Source organism: Myotis myotis, unplaced genomic scaffold (assembly GCF_014108235.1).
Source record: "Myotis myotis isolate mMyoMyo1 unplaced genomic scaffold, mMyoMyo1.p scaffold_m19_p_17, whole genome shotgun sequence".
Classification (NCBI taxonomy): domain Eukaryota; kingdom Metazoa; phylum Chordata; class Mammalia; order Chiroptera; family Vespertilionidae; genus Myotis; species Myotis myotis.
In genome coordinates, this window is record NW_023416321.1 from 38,023,131 (window position 1) to 38,040,111 (window position 16,981).

At 49.5% G+C, this 16,981-nt stretch overlaps 2 protein-coding genes across 6 annotated transcripts in view; both read right to left on the minus strand.

The window, feature by feature from the left end:
• KIAA0753 (KIAA0753 ortholog) overlaps window positions 1-16,981 on the minus strand; it is a 67,113-nt gene that overhangs the window by 41,448 nt on the left and 8,684 nt on the right. For 3 of the 5 annotated variants that reach the window (XR_004972947.1, XM_036341209.1, XM_036341213.1), the window contains exons 1-7: window positions 12,586-13,342; window positions 11,737-11,898; window positions 9,945-10,563; window positions 6,841-6,947; window positions 5,701-5,763; window positions 5,076-5,291; window positions 2,003-2,213 (exon numbers count right to left, since the gene is read on the minus strand). Coding sequence is in view for 4 of the 5 variants with exons in the window: in XM_036341209.1 (XP_036197102.1) it covers window positions 2,003-2,213; window positions 5,076-5,291; window positions 5,701-5,763; window positions 6,841-6,947; window positions 9,945-10,563; window positions 11,737-11,832 (1,312 nt within the window). In the remaining variant the exon portion in view is untranslated. Of the gene's footprint in view, window positions 1-2,002; window positions 2,214-5,075; window positions 5,292-5,700; window positions 5,764-6,840; window positions 6,948-9,944; window positions 10,564-11,736; window positions 11,899-12,585; window positions 13,343-16,981 lie in introns of those variants that run through there. The other 2 variants (XM_036341210.1, XM_036341212.1) reach the window with 1 other exon arrangement.
• LOC118671978 (collagen alpha-1(I) chain-like) lies at window positions 13,443-16,573 on the minus strand. Its single transcript, XM_036341208.1, has one exon. It carries the CDS (start codon window positions 16,528-16,530, stop codon window positions 13,456-13,458), a length of 3,075 nt encoding a protein of 1,024 aa, XP_036197101.1. The 5' UTR covers window positions 16,531-16,573; the 3' UTR covers window positions 13,443-13,455.

Here is a 16,981-nt window from a genome sequence, read left to right on the forward strand (position 1 = left end):
CGATAGGGGAGTTGGGACACCGTCCCCTGTCACACACAGAGTAGGGCGGATCAGGGGGTTGGGGTGCCGCACCCTGTCACACTCAGGGCAGGGCCGATGGGGAGGTTATGGCTCTACCCCGTCACACACAGAGCAGAGCCCGTGGGGAGCGGTTGGGACATCGCCCTCTATCACCCACAGAGCAGGGCCGATCATGGGGTTGGGCCGCCGCCACTGTCACACTCAGGGCAGGGCCGATGGGGAGGTTATGGCTCTACCCCGTCACACACAGAGCAGGGCCCGTGGGGCGGGGGGGTTGGGGCGCCGCACCCTGTCACACACAGAGCAGGGCCAATCAGTGGGTTGGGGCGCCGCACCCTGTCACACACAGAGCCGCAGGGCTGATCAGGGGTTTGGGGCGCCTTCCCCTGTCATGAACAGAGCAGGGCGGATAGGGAGGTTGTGGCCCCACCCCCCGTCACACACAGAGCCGCAGGGCGATCAGCGGGTTTGGGCACTGCCCCGTCACGCTGATCCCGGTGCCGGGAGGCTTTGCGGCTCCGCTGATTCCGGTGCTGGGAGGCATATTACCCTTCTACTATAAAGGATAAAGGCCTGGTGCACGGCTGGGGGCCGGCTGGTTTGCCCTCAAAGGTGTCCTGGATCAGGGTGGGGGTCCCCACTGGGGTGCCTGGCCAGCCTGGGTGAGGGGATGATGGCTGTTTGCAGCTGGTCACACACCCTTCAGGGTGGGGGTCCCCACTGGGGTGCCTGGCCAGTCTGGGTGAGGGACTGAGGGCTGTTTTCAGGCCGACTGAATCTCCCAACTGCTCCTTTTTTTCTTTTTCTTTTTTATTCTGGGCCAGCTTTAGCTCTGGCTCCAGCTCTGAGGCTTCTGCTGCTGAAAGAAGGTATCTGGTTTGTTTCGGTTCTATAATCGAAACAATGTATAACTCCAGCTCTGAGATCCCGGGCTTGCTGAAAGCAGGTTTCTGGGGTTTTGTTTAGCTTCTATATTTGTTACAATGTTTCTTAAACTGCAGGCTCAGAGGCCGGCAAGGCAGGTGGGGAACGTTGGTTTCCTCCGTCACTGAAGCAAGCAAGCCTCATGTTAGTTTCAAGCTGCCTGGCTGCCGGCCGCCATCTTGGCTGGCAGTTAATTTGCATATCTCGCTGACTAGCCAATGGGAAGGGTAGCGGTCGTACGCCAATTACCATGTTTCTCTTTTATTAGATAGGATGCCCATTTTCAAGGACAAGTTGCCAGTATATGTCTAATTGTGCATACCACATAAGTTAGCAATTCCACTTTCTAGAAATTTACTACTATATAAGTAGATATACTTATCCTATATAATAAAAGGGTAATATGCAAATCGACAGAACGGCAGAATGACCAGTCGCTATGATGCACACTGACCACCAGGGGGCAGACGCTCAATGCAAGAGCTGCCCCCTGGTGGTCAGTGTACTCCCACAGGGGTAGTGCTGCTCAGCCACAAGCCAGGCTGACGGCTGGCAAGAGCAGTGGTGGTGGCGGGAGCCTCTTCCATCTCCGCATCAGTTGGACATCCCCAAGGGCTCCCAGACTGCTAAAGGGCGCAGGCCGGGCTAAGGGACCGCCCCACAACACCCCTGCCTCCAGTGCACGAATGTCATGCACCCGGCCTCTAGTATGTATATAAAAAGATACATATATATCCAATGTGTATGTGTATATGAATCTATCTATCTATCTATCTATCTATCATCTATCATCGTTAAAATGAAAATTTAAAGTAGGGCTCTACCTTCCAGCTCTGTGGAATTTACTTTGGGTAGCCCAAATGCTGTATGTAGGAAAAGGGAATTCTACTTTTCCATGGTCCCCTATGGAAGAATATTCCAGTCTCCAGCCTAGTTCAAGTATACCTATTGAGGACTAGGTTTTAAATCCTAACTTTCCCCTCAATGTAGCAAATGTTACAGTCCAGACAATTCCAAAGAATAAAATACCTTGCCATGAACACTTTAGGACACTTACCAGCAAGAACCTTCTTTGCCACTGAAGGTTGTCTTGTTTCCTTTGGAAATATCTTCTTTGTTACAAAGGGTCTCCTCTCACTCTTTGGCAATGTACTTTGCGATCTCTCTAAGGACCATGGGCTATCAACAGGAAATTTGCTGCTAATTTCAGTAAAATTTTTCTTCACCTTTTTTGGTGACAGTTTCTTTTCCAAGAGGGATTCCAAAGCCTGCCATGAAACAGTCAATTATTCTCTTTGTTTACCTCCTAGTGATTAAAAAGTCTGACTTTTAACCACAAGACTGAAAATGAAGACTCCAGAGAAATGTGTTATTAAATGGCTATTTCTAATGATTAAGAAAATACTATTTAACTTAATTTTAAAACTTTATTATTTAGGACATCAAGTTAATAAAAGCAATTCTGCATGTTCTTTTACATGTGAAGCTCACTAAAACCATAGCAAAAAAATAGAGAATATGAGTACTTTTTTTGTTGTTAATCCTCACCTGATGATATTTTTTCCATTGATTTTTATTGAGTGAAAGGGAGGGAAGAGAAGGAGAGAGTGAGAGTGACACATCGATTGGTTGCCTCCTACACGCAACCCAAGAAGGAGGGGATCAAACCTGCAACCCAGGTATCTGCCCTTAACCAGGAATCGAACCTGTGACCCTTTGGTGTGCAGGTCAACACTCTAACCACTGAGCAACTGGCCAGGGCAATATGAATACTTTTAAAGGCATTCAAGTCCTAAAATTAAGCATTACCACTTTAAATACTAACCACAGTTTTCAGAATATAAACCTACATGCTTTTAAAGCATTTTAATTCTCAATAAAAAAACTCATAAACTCAAATAATTTTAAGTAGGCAAACACTTCATATACATTTTCATAAACTAAAGGAAACTCTGTGTGTCCAGTGGCTCTGGTCACTCATTACCACAATGGTAGATCTGTGTCCCCCTTTCTAACAGAGGCACCTCCTAAAACAAAGTACTCCCTCACTCATGACCAGTAAGGGCCTGGTGTCCATCTGGCAAATACAAATTAAAGACAATTGAAGTAGCCAGGGAGGTTTAGTTCAGATGACAGTAAGGCAATGACAAGGTAAGCTGTGGGATGGTACATCAACAAGAATAAACTGCGTGCACTATGGAATACTTTCAAACGTGGGAGAGATAAACATTGCGTTTAAGAAACATTATGTTAAGGCACTCTTGCTTAAAATCTGGGAAAGTGACTAGATAAACTCTTGAGATCTTTTCTAGGGTTATAAAGATCTATTCTCTAAATGAAATAATTGTGACCAATAAATGTTTCTTATGGGTAAGTTTAGAAAACATCACATGATTTGATATACTGTCTGAAGGTCCGCACTGGACAATAACCTTCTTGATAGAGAGTTATAACTACCCAAACGTCACCAATGCGTTCACAAACACATGCTGGATAAGGGACTTGTAAAGGTAGAGGAGCCTTAAGGACTGCCACGCTAGTTAATGGGACACTGGTCTGCCATTAGCCCACCAGGCTCCCCGCTACAGCACCTCTCCTCTACAGCCCACAGCTCACTGTGTCGCACTGACAGACAGGTCGTCCTTTGATTTGTAGATGAAAATATGTGGTGTAGTGGAAATAACAGTGGCATGAAATCAGAAGATAGGAATTTGATTCCCAGCTCTCAAGGGAAGTAATTGTGTCATCTATCTAACCTTAGCTTTTATAAAAATTTTATCTGTAAAATAAGACATACTGCAAATCACAGCACTGCAGTAAAGATAAAATGGCAAAATTATGTGGTAGCACTCTGTGAACTTTGGAGAGCTATCAAGATTTAAGGCCATGTTGTCCTTGTTGTCTCTGTGACCAGCAAGAAGAAAGAACGCTATTCATTCCTTACTAGTCCATGCCAACTGTGATTTCCCGAAGTTCCTAGCCATATCACAAGACTTGAGGCTCTGCTTCTATATATCTTAAAACGTCTTTTCCCACAAATCTCTCTAGATTACATGCTAATATTCTAATTAAAGCACCAATTTAAGATTGCTTTACTGTTTTCCTTTTCTATGCTAATAAGTTCTTTATTAAATGGCAGAGCCAGGAAATGGAAAATTCTTTTTAATCAATGGACCTGATTAAGGGTTTTTATATGTTCTAGATTCAAATAACCAATTCTCAAAGAAGTGAAATACAATATAATAGACTAGACCAGCAGTCGCCAACCAGTGGTCTGCCAACCACTGGTGGTCCGTGAGGTCTGAAAGGTTGGCGACTGCTGGACTAAACTATAAAAACAATAAAATAAAAATGAAGCCCAGCCTAGCTGGTTTTTCTCAGTGGATAGAGTGTCAGCCTACGGACTGACGGGTCCTGAGTTCGATTCTGGTCAAGGGCACATGCCTAGGTTGCAGGCTCAATCCCCAGTAGAAATGTGCAGGAGGCAGCCTATCAATGATTCTCTCTTATCATTGACGTTTCTCTCCCTCCCTCCCCCTCCCTTTCTCTGTGAAATCAGTAACAATATATTTAAAAAAGAAAAGAAAAAGTTCCTATTTCTAGTTTTAAAAAAAATGAAGTCCTTTTACTGCCCTCAGTAAAACTTTAATTTACTAGTTATAGCAGTTTTGTCTGGTATTCTGCATTAACCTCAATGAAACTTGGAGATGATAAACATTATTTCCCTGCTTAGAAAAAAACATACTTCTGCGTCATCTCATACACCGAAAGGTTGTGGGTTGGGCTCAATTCCCAGTCAGAGCACATATGGGAGGTAACCTATGGCTGTTCCTTTCTCACATAGATGTTTCTCTCTCTCTCTCTTTTCTCCTTTCCCTCCTCCTCTCTATAAAAACATATCCTTGGCTTAAGCATAAGTGATGGATGTGGACAACAGGGGGTGAGGGTGAGAGCAGGATTGGGGGGATGAGGGGACATTGGGGGGATAAGGACACATTCGTAATATCTTAATCAATGAAGGGAAAAAAATAAAAATGAAAAAACACACACAACATATCCTTGGGTGAAGATTAAAAAACAAACCAACCAAGAAACAATGCATTTTTAACAACAATAAGTCAATTTCATACCTCAATTTGTTGCAGGATATCTATCACCACATCAGAAACGGAAGAATCAGCATCCACCTTGGCAGAACAGAGCGAAAGCTGGCGGATGAGACTGCCCAGTTCCCTATACTGAGCAGGAATTGGGTGCTCCCCTCGGTCAGTAAACTGCGTGACAAACATCTGTAAGGCCTGAACAGCTCCTCGATAGGCAGATGCCAGCCTGGACATTGCCCATGACTGGCAATAAGTGAAATATGAGAAGTTATTTCCATATTCAGAACTTCCTGACATTAACCCCACCCTTAAGAATATTTAGTCTACCTTCTTTCTATATTGAACTATTTCTAAGGTGAAAACTTTTTCATAGTAAAGGGAATTGTAACGTTTACAGATTTCTAATGACAAAGTCTTTTTCTCCCTATTCTTCATTTCTTACAGCAGCAGCAACAACAGCAATCTATTTTCAAAAACTGTTCCTTGGAAGGCAACCACAAATTCAGAATATTTAAGGTGCTAATGCCCTCACGTACAGGTTTCTACAAGCACTGAAAATGGTATTATGCAGAGAACACACATGATACTAACAAAACACTGGAAATCCAATTTAGAAATAATAAGTATTAATCATAATTAAGTTGCATCATACCTTCTTAGTGTGTTTAATATTATGTGGACTCAATTTATCCAATTCTTCCTGGATTTCTCTAACCTGTTTTGTAAAGGGGGGAAAAAATGAAAACTTTGTACCTTTCCACTGATTTTTTTTATAGAAAAGGAAACAGCTTGTCTTGTCCAAATATAACCATTATTATTTCAAGTCACTTGAAAATCAGACAAGGCTCTTCATTCATGTACCCCCAAAATAGATAATTGGTTTTCCACCCCTTGGTCCCCAGTGTAAAAGGAACTAAACATGAAGGAGGGAAGGTGCAGGTGACTCTGAAAGGCAGGAGGCCAGGTCACGGTCTTCAGCGGTCCTGTTACAGAGCCCTGGGAGTCTTTACAGCAGAGGTCTGACAGGGTGGCGTTCATGTTTTAAAACAATCTCTATGGTAGCAATATAGAGTAAGGACCAAAATAGAACCCAAAAGGAATACAGAACAAAATCTAACTCACACATTTTCTTTTAAATAAAAAGGTCCAGGTTTTGGTTCAAGCAATAAGGCCAACATGTGACTTAAGTGACTAGAAATGAGTTAAAGACTTATTAATGAGTAAGGCCTTAAAGTTAAAACACACATTTTTTAAAATCTACCCATAAACAATAAAAATGCCCATTTATCAGCCATTAAATGTGTCCTGAAAGATATTTAACATGGTCTTCATTCTTTACTACTCAATAAAGATGATCAAAGTATTTACTACTTACTAAGCTTCTAGTCTAGTAGATAATAAACATGAGACAGATGGGATTAGGATTCATAACTAAAGACAAAGGGTTTTGGGGTAACTAATCCCCTTGACTTCATCATGTATGTGCTGTACAAGCATTTTTTCTGGGGAAAAGATCCATGGCTTTTAGTAGATTCTCAAGAGTCTATGACACCAAAAAGTAAAAAACCACTACTTAAGGAGTTTGGCTATTTACACATAACACACAAATGCACATAAAGGCAGGTGGCAAAGAGAAGACGGATTATTTGTCCCTGTGTTCAGGAAATTTAGCCTCACAAACGCGTTAGAATTCATGGAGGATACTGAGGTGCTAATATTCCTGAGACGAAAGGAAAACAAACTCTCTGAGAAGGTAACACAGGCTGAAGGTCCCACTCCTCCCTGCCCTCACCTGCTGCTGGAGGACGTAGAGCATCCGGGCAGAGCGCACAGCCTGCTCCTGCCTCCTGACCCGGATGCGTCGTTCTTCATCTGGATCCAAGGCTTCTTCCATTTTATCTGAAAATATCCCACCCCCCCAAAGTGGATTACAAACCAAACATAAAAACTTTAGAAAATTTCAATTACTCAGAGATAATAAAGTTGAAGATCTCTATTTTAAGAAGAAAAATGAAGCTGTAGCAACAGCAAATGTCATTTTCCACCAGCCAAGAAGTCAGGAATAAGGGGGCCTAGGTACTGACAGAGATGGAAGGGCCATGATGACATTACCAAGGCCAAGCTCCCCTCCAAGCAGGGATTCCCTGAACCAAGCTCCACTGGACAGCCTACTCCACTGTGAGGTACCTTTTACTATTTTAAAATTCTTTATATTGAGCCAAAATCTACAATGCTTTCTACTTTTTCAAAAACCCTTGACTGGCCCATTTTTATGTTTTGCAAGATTTCTTTCTTTCTCCAACATATGAAGATTACATGACTGTCCGAAGCCTTCACATTTGTTAGGAAGCACAGCCTCGCATACACTGTGTTCCACACTTTCAAAAGGTTAGTTCAAAGAAAGTGTTTCTGGAAGACTGACTAAGGGATGTGCAACTCACCCATTCCTTTCCAGTCAGTGGTTTTCAAATATGTCTACAACACAAATTCTTATGCAAAATTCCATCAAACCATCAGAGAGAAGCAGTGCTTAAGTGTATTTTATCAATTCAAATTTTTCATATTTACTCATTAAAAAACAAACAAACTAGTGAAAGTACTTTTGAAGAACTTGAAAATTTGAAATCAAGGAGTTGTAGATACAGATACAGTCTCTGTGCTTACAAGCCAAACTGTTTCTCTCAGTTGGGCAGCACAGTGTGGAGAAACTGGGTTCGTATACTAGAGGCCCAGTGCATGGATTCGTGCACACTGAAAGGAAATTAGAAAGTGGCAGGTGGGGCGGGACTAGGTGAGATGGGCCAGACACACCCTGGAGCCACCTCCCACGGTCCCTCCCCGGCCAGCCGCACCTGGGACGGCATCTGTGGAGTGAGTGGGGTTCCTCCGGCAGGTGGGGTCCCTCGGCCTGGCCTGCAGGATTGAGCTGAAACCGGCAGTCCGATATCCCCCGAGAGGTCCCGGAGTGCAACTGGGCACTCTGCAAAGTTGCTGTTGCTCAGCAGCTCCTGCATTGAGCGCCTGCCCCCTGGTGGTCAGTGCACATCATAGCTACTGGCCGGTCAGCCCATCGGTTAGGCTTTTATATATACAGATGTCAATGGTAACTGGCTTGGGCACAGTTTTTAACTGTTCCTCTTACAGATGATTCTCTTTTTTTCTTTTTTATTGAATTTATTTGGGTGACATCTACATATATATCCTATCTAATAATAGACAAACATGGTAATTAACCGTACCTCTGACACGATTCCCATTGGCTAATCAGGGCGATATGCAAATTAACTTCCAACCAAGATGGTGGCCGGCAGCCAGGCAGCTGAAGCAAACAGGAGGCTTGCTTGCTCCAGTGATGGAGGAAGCCAAGGTTCCCCACCTGCCGCTGCCAGCCTCTGAGCTGCATTCTAAAAAACAATGTTGCAATTATAGAAGCTAAACAAACCCCAGAAACCTGCTTTCAGCCAGCCGGGCCTCAGAGCTGGAGTTGCAACAGTGTTTCAATTATAGAAGCCAAACAAACCCAGATACCTGCTTTCAGCAGCTGAGGTCTCAGAGCTGGAGCTGAGCCTCAGAGCTAAAGCCGGCTCTCAGTTCCAGTGACAGCCATAGAAGGTAAATAAATCCCAGAATAAAAAAGAAAAAAAGAAAAAAAGGAGAGGTTGGGAGCTCAGTCACCCGCCAGCCTGAAAATGGCCCTCAGCCCCTCACCCAGACTGGCCAGGCACCCCAGTGGGGACCCCCACCCTGAAGGGTGTGTGACCAGCTGCAAACAGCCATCATCCCCTCATCCAGCCTGGCCAGGCACCCAAGCGGGACCCCCACCCTTATCCGGGAAACCCTTCAGGGCAAACCAGCCGGCCCCCACCTGTGCACCAGGCCTCTATCCTATATAGTAAAAGGGTAATATGCAAACTGACCCTAACAGCAGAAGGACTGGGAATGACTGGTCACTATGACACACACTGACCACCAAGGGGCAGACACTCAATGCAGGTCTCACATGCGAGGAGCTCTGCTCAGCCACAAGCCAGGCTGATGGCTGCCAGAAGAGCGGTGGTGGTGGGAGCCTCTCCCGCCTCCTCAGCAGCGCTAAGGATGTCCGACTGCAGTTTAAGCCTGCTCCCTGCTGGCAAGTGGACATCCCCCGAGGGCTGCCGGGCCGCCAGAGGGATGTCTGATTGCCATCTTAGGCCCAATCCCCCAGGGAGTGGGCCTAAGTCAGCAGGTGGTCATCCCCTGAGGGGTACTAGACTGCGAGAGGGCACAGGCCGGGCTGAGGGACACCCCCCCAGCCCCCCCGAGTGCACAAATTTTTATGCACCGAGCCTCTTGTGTGTGTGTGTGTGTGTGTGTGTGTGTGTGTGTGTATCCCTAATATGCAAATAGACCGAATGGCAGAACTGAACAACCAAACAAGCAGTTGCTATGATGTGCACTGACCACCGGGGGGCGTGCACAGAACATGGCGGGCATCGGCCGTGGTGGAATGGTGGCACTGGTGAGCGGGGGCGCCAGACCAAGGCGGGGTGCCAATCACTGTCATTGGGGTGAGCCTCTGGTGGTTACTGAAAATTCTTTGCTCCCGTGTACCGCGGTCCCGCTGGGGGCATGCACAGGTTCTGACAACAGGTACCCTAACCCCTAGGCTGGGCCCTTGGTCAGTCGATGACCAAGTGCAGCTTCAGGAAAGGAGCTATGTCACCTGCCTCTGCTGGAGGGAGGGGCGAGGGCAGGAAAAACTCTTCAGAAAAAAGACACTGGTCAAACTCAAAGTCCACCTGTCTGGTCATGAGTGCTTGCTCCAGTGACAGGAGGAGGGAGTGGAGTTTGATGGGGGTGGGGGTCCCAAAAGAATGAACGTGTATGAACTATTCCACCCTCACCAATTTTCCTCACCTTTTGTTACTTCTTCGATTTTATGGATACAATTGCTCAATATTTTCTGGAGTCGCTGAACTTCTAGCAGTCTTCTGTGTTCACATAGGCTTTTGTGGTCACCTGTCCTACCATGAGGCCGCAGTCCTGGGTCATGGGTGGGTGGTGAATTTGGCATGGTCAAATCTGACTGTCCTGCCTGAGATGTGTATACGTATACTTTGGCACCTGAGCTGGAAATTTCTACTTTGGATGGCTGGTGGCTGCAATGAAAAGCTTCTTGATTCATTTCCTTCCTTTCCACCCCAAGGTCAGATTTTTTATGCTTGGTGCATCCACATTTCGGAGAGATTTGGGATTGACTTGTGAGATGATGTTTTTTAACATGTTCTTCAAAGTGTCTTCGTTTCATATCTCTTTTGGCAAGGTGGACAGCGTAGCTAAGTCTCTCTTCTGATACAACAGAAAATGAAACAGAACTGCTTAGATCAGGACCATCTCCAAAATCCAAATCTTTACAGTGGTCCGACTCAGTGTGCGAGTGCTTCAGTTTTTCTATTTTAATTGCATGTGGGTAAGAATACCGGATTGCCAAGTTGCTTGAATGTGTAGGAACATTCTTATTAAACTGCAGCTGGTTCTTTAAAAAAAGTAAAAGTAAGCAATCATTAGAAAAATAATATGTTGTATAGTTGGTATATGTCCATACCAAGTTTCTAAAATTTTACACATTTATTAGTGCTAAGAGGTATTTTTATTTTTGTAATGATAGAATCATCCGCTCTCTTACACCCTGAATCCATCACGTACCACCAATTGCAGACTGGATAAACAAACTGGCACACTCCTGCTCTGGAATACTCAGTATTAAAAAGGAACAAACTGACACATGCAACACATAGATGAATCTTCAATACATTGCACCCAGTGAAAAAAATTCTTCCACAAAAGAGTGCATAGCATAGGATTCCCCTTATATGAAGTTCTAAAACTGACCAAAAGAACAGTGGTGGAAAAAAATCTGCATAGTGGTTGCCTCTGGAGGGAAGGGCGGAACTGACCAGGAAGGGGCATAGAGAACCCTCTGGGTAGTGGACATGATCCGTATCTTGAAAGAGGCATGGGTCACACTGGTGTACACATCTGTCAAACTCAGCAAATGTGAATGAATATATTCATTTCAGATGTAAAATTTACATGAAGAGAAAAAATGGTGAAGAAGGAATTCTAGTACTAGGTATGATATGCATGCTGAATTAGTTAGGGTACCGGTGTCTGAAATTTACTTTGACATGTCAAACAATAAGTTGGGTTAATGAATGGATCCTAGAGGGATGGACTGAAGGAAAGATATGCAATTGAAAAGTACAGTGAAATAGTAATAGAATCTTGATGTTCACTGTGAAATTCAACTTTGCTGTATATTTGAAGATTTTTGTAACACAACGTTGGAAGTAAAGACATTTTGGGTACAACTGGGTAAAGTTCAATAAAGACTGGTTATTAGGTAATTTTAGGAAATTTTTTTGGTCAATTTCTTAGGTTTGATAATGGTATCATGGTTAAGTAGAAGAGCTTATTTTTAGGATCAGTATTCTAAAATATTTAGAAGCAAAATGTCGTATCTGCAACTTATTCTGAGGTGGTTCTGCAACCATTTTAGAGATGGTGAGACAGAAAAACAGATAGGACAAATTGTTACAACTGTTGACGCTAAAAGGATTAAAAAAGGTGTTCTTGCCCTTTTCTTTCAGCTTTTCTGCTTGAAATGTTTCATAATAAAAATATGAAGGGGGAAGAAAACCACAACTACCTGGGTCTGAAGTCTCCAGGGGTCACTCCTCCCATCTAGTTGGACACTAGACGCGTGATTAACACAAGTTGAAGCTGGTCTGCCTGGTCCCATCATGTCAGATAGTGCAGAACAATTGTGAAAGCCTAGTTACCAGCCAACAGTTCTTCCCCAAACCATTGCCTAAAATAAAAGAAAGCTACTTTCAGACCGAGAGTCTTCAAAGGGAAAGAATAAGTGAAACACAACATCATGCTCTTATAACAATGTTCTAGTAGCCCATAGCAACCTCATACTAGAGAGCCAATGACATATGAGGATAGGTATAGGATAGCTTCTTCCATTTACAAAAGCATTGAAATTAGACTTCCCAAGAGAATAGGGAGACACTACTGTAATGACAATCTATTGAGCCCCTTTCATTCCAAATTTCAAATCTCAAGGGTCTCTAGTAAGATATTACTACAGAGCTCCGCTATGGTCAACAAGCACTTCCCAGCAGGGCATTTTATGGACACATGTTCTACATTAATAAATCCCAACCACTCGTCAGAAAGTAGTCCCGCTTGCCCTATGAGGTGGCTCAAAATGACACAACTGAATGACTCTAAGTAAACCTCAGGGTCAGAATATCTAGATTTATGCCAGGATCTGCCATTAACCACTGAATGACCTCTCCACACCTTCCATTTCCCCATCTCCGCCCTCTATGCACACACAGTGGAGATAAACGATACGAAAGCGTTAAGCTGTTATGGGCTCTACTCATTATCACTGCCTCTCCCTATTCTGAAGTCCTCCTGATAGACACGGCACTATCCCTGCGCTCGCCACGTGCTGACTTCACACTTGTCTCACGTTGTTATTTACCTATTTCACAGGCACATGTCTCATCTTCCCAGCTAGACAAGGTTCCTTGAGGGTAAGGGCCTTGTCTTGCTCTTCTCTGATATTTCCCACAATACAGTGCTTTGAGCATAGTAGACAATTTAACTCATTTGTTGAATTAAGCTGATTTTCCATGAACTGACTTGTGTTAAATGGAGAATTTGTTCTCTCAAAGAATCCCATGGTAAATCAACTGGGAAATGCAGGTTTAAAAAAAAATCCCTAATGTAAGCTTCTGAATAAACCCAACATCTGTAGACTGGATTTGTTAAAGACAGATACATCTGAAGGAACATAAAGGCAGCTGTCCAAGATTCCTTATTTCTAAGGCTGTAGAGACAAGATAAAAAACGAAGATGGGAGGAGGTACATGGGCAAGGCAATCCCAGCTGGCTTGGTATCACCACCGTTCAGGGGCTGGAGCCGCACAATGCAGGAGTCTGCAGAATCGGGGGCCAGGGTGACTGCAACTTTTATGTGGTCAACACCTTCCCCCGGGCTGCATGAGGCCTAATGATCCTTTCTCTACAGGAAAAAACCAGGCGATGTCCACAGCTCCCCGATACCCCGAGTGATGCCAAACACACACACACACACACACACACACACACACACACACACACAGACTGTTCCCCTGTACAAAGTCCTGGGACACCTTTCTCCTCGCAATCTGCCCCTTTCCAATTGCTCCAGGAAACCTCCCAATGCGTTACCCCACATACCGTGGGCCTTCTCCACACAATATCCCCCATCCCCCATCCTGAGACACCTCTACATCCTGCGCCAGGACAAATCTCCCCACACTGTTCCCTCCCAGAGTCCCAGGACCCCTCAACTTGTGCCCGACTCTTACTACAGGAATGCCCCCCTCCATCTGTCCTCCCCCACACAATTTTCTCCCAAATTGTCCCCCCTCACTCTCATTCCACACACTCCTCCAGTCTGGCTGCTCCCTCTCCGCTGTGGGTGATCTCTGAAACGGCCAATGCCCATTTCCTCCCTTGAAACTGCGGACACTGCCACAGCTTCATCCCCGCCCCCAGTCGCTCCTGTCCCTGACACTCCTGGCACATTCTCCCAGTCGGTTCCTTCCCCCACAGACCCTGGGCAGCTCCAGGACCTGGTCCCGCGCCCATGGGTGTATGACACCCCCGCTGCCTGGCTCCTCCCTGCCAGCCCCAGGATACTCCCACCTCCTGTCTCCGCCCCAGAAGCCCCCGGCCCCCTTGCAGACCGTCTCGTCACCACGGTGAGGCCTGAGCCAGCAGCAGTGGTTTCTTCTCCTGTAGACCCAGACACCCACACCGCAGCAGGCACGTGCCCCGCCACGGGAACTCCTACACCTGCAAGCACCCCCAAAGACAGAGGTACCCTCACAGCCTCGGGGACTACCGTAGTGGGTCTCCGCCACAGGCCTGGCCCACCTTCAGAGCCCGTCTCCCTGCCCACAGGTCCCGAAGCCCGGGCAGCAGCGGGCCCCTCTGTCGCCAGTCTCCTTCCCCACGCACCAGCGACATCCCCAGCGCTGGTGTCACCCACCACCAGCCCAGGAGCGCCAGCAGCTGTGGGCACTCCCACGGCCATGGCGACTCTGGCAGCCACGGGCATCTCTGCCGTCTGTCTTCTTCCCGATGAGCCCAAGAGATCCCCAGAGAGTGTCTCCTCCTCTCCAGGCCCAGGTACCCCCGCAGTCTGTCTCCTCCCTGGCAAGTGTGAGAAGCCCCCAGAGCCGGTCTCCACCCCCAGAGGACAAGGCACCCTGGGAGCAGCGGGCACCTCCACGGCCACAGGAACCCTGGCACTCTGCCTCCTTCCCCAAGATCTGGGGACACCTCCAGAGCCAGTCTCTTCCCCGATAAGCCCAGGTACCTCGGGAACTACAGCAACCTTGTCAGTCACCGGAAGCCCGGGCACCGGCCTCCTTCCCCACAGCCTTGGGAAAGCCGCAGACCCCACATTCTCTCTCACAGCCACCAGCTCCTCAGAAGCCACAGGGACCCCAGCAGCCGGGGGCGTTCCGGTACTGAGATCGCTTTCCCATGGGTTCAAGACCCCTCTAGAGCTGACGTCCGGACATGCAGGGCCTGACACCCACACAGCGGCAGGCACCCTCCCAGAGCCAGGCGCACCCACAGCTGCGGGGACCCCCGCGGGGGTGCACCTGTGCTTGGCCATGCCTGATGCCTCGGGCATCCCCACCGCCTCAGACACGCCCATGGCCTGTCTCCTCCTGCACAGACATGCAACATCCCTGTAGCCAGCCTCCTGGTCCACGGACCCAGGGACCCCTAACGCTGTCAGCACCAGAGCCCCCTGCTCCCCCACCGCCTGCCTCCTCTCCCACAGACTCGGGACATCCTCACAGCACGTCTCCTCCCCGACCACCCCTGGCACTGCCTCAGCCAGAGGCACCCCAAGAGCCTGCTGCCTGGCCCACAGGCCTGGGATGCCACCGTAACATGTCTGCTCTCCCATGGCCCCTGGTACCACCCCAGCCTGGGACACACCCACAGGCTGGGCTGGTCCCCACAGACCCGGCACACTCCCTCCGCCTGCCTCCTGCCCCAAAGCCCGAGGCGCGCCCATGGCCTGCCCTACACGCCAGAGGCCTGGCGCACCCCCGGGGCCTGCCTCCTGCTCTTCGGGGCCAGACACCTCCGTGGTCTGGGCTACTTCCCATGGCCCTGGGTCACCGGCAGAGCCCGTCTCTGCCCACGCAGCCTGTCCCATCTCCCTGAGCCCTGGGTCGCCGCCGCATCTAGCTTCCTCTTCCACAGCACAAGGCACCCCGACAGGCTGCCTGGAGACCCACAGGTCAGGGACACCCCCAGGGCCTACCTCCTCCAGAGCTCCTCCCCTCTGCCACATGCCTGGGGCACCCACAGAGGGCGGTTCCTCTGCAGCTCTGGGTACCTCCACAGCCTGGCCCCTCCCCCACAAGGTGTCCCCATAGACTGCCTCCTGCACCAGAGCTGGGGCACCCCCACAGCCTACCTCTCCCTCCACAGCTCTGGGTACCTCCACAGCCTCAGGCCACCCCGCGGCCCCAGGCACCCCCATAACCGGTCCTCTTCCCCACGGGCCTGGGGCAACCTCGTAGCCTATCTCCTCCACAGTCCCAGGCACCCCCGGAGCTGGCCCTCTCCCCAGCAGGAGGGGGGCAATCCCAGAACCTGTGGCCACAGCCCCAGGCACACCCTCAGGGGGCAAGCTCACCGCCTGGCCCAGGCCCCGCCAGCCCGGGGGCCGCTCACATCCCGCCCCTGGGCCAGCAGCTGCAGGTGCTCCTGCGGCCTGGGGCGCCGCCCTAACCTGCCCTTCCACCCACGGCCCCGTGAGACCTCGGCGGCTGGTCTCTACCCACGAAGCTCGGCCGGGCACACCCCGTTCCACCGGCCCTTCTCCTGCAGGGACGGGGTGGAGCTCGACTCGGCTCCCTTCCCCACCCCCTGAGGCTGCCCTCATGGCCTGCACCTTCAGCCACAGCTCCAGGATGCTCTCGTGCCCCATGGACCCCGGGCGGCCTTTCCGCTCCCCGCCCCGCGGGCTCCTGCACACGGCCTGCTCCTCGTCCCCGGTGCCCGTCACCCACACCGACCCCGCAGGCCCCACCAGCTGGGGCTCCCCCGCCGCCCCGTTCACCAGCACAGCCCCGGGGGCCTTCGCAGCCTCGATGGAGCCTGCAGTGCCCGGCGTCCCCGAAGCCTCGCTCGCCCCGGGGCCCTCGGCGGTCTCCGCCGCTCGTCTTCCCCCCCGCGGCTGCCGACAGCCCGGCGGCTTCCCTGCACTCACACAGCGCGTCCCCCACCCCGAGGACCTCGCCCGGCGCCTCCCCCCTTGGCCTCGGGACGCCCCCGTCCATTTCCTCCCCCCGGGCCGCCGGGCTCCGCGCCCGGACCTGCTGGGCCCCACACAGCGGCCCGGCATCTCAGTGCTCGCTCGCCGCAACGCCCGCCCGGCTCAGGGCTCGAGGGCAACTCCCATCTCCCCCCCGCCCCCCACCCCACGCAGGCCCAGGGCACCTGGCCCGGGCTGCTCCACACTCGCACTCACACCAGCTCCAACCGCGCAGCCTGACTTCCTCCCAGCCCCCCACCCCCGCGCCCCGCTCGCCCTCCCTTCAGTCCTGGCCCCACCCTAAAGCCTAGGCAGGAAAATAGTTAAAAGGGGCGACGAGCAGCAGTATCTGCCCTGGGCCAAGCTCTCCTCTCCCCCAGGTCCAAGACTCCTAACGCAGCTCCCCAGGACCCCCCAACACCGCGGGTGCCCACCCGGCCTGAGGCGGCGAGGCACGGCACGGTTACTGGGAAGCAGGCGGGGGGGACCTCAATTAGGCCTGGTTTCCGGCCGCTCGCCCGGTCGCCATGGCAACAGGCGC

What these genes read in the sequence shown, in the direction of transcription:
- LOC118671978 (XM_036341208.1), bottom strand. Translation starts at nt 16,530, where the DNA reads ATGCCGGGCCGCTGTGTGGGGCCCAGCAGGTCCGGGCGCGGAGCCCGG.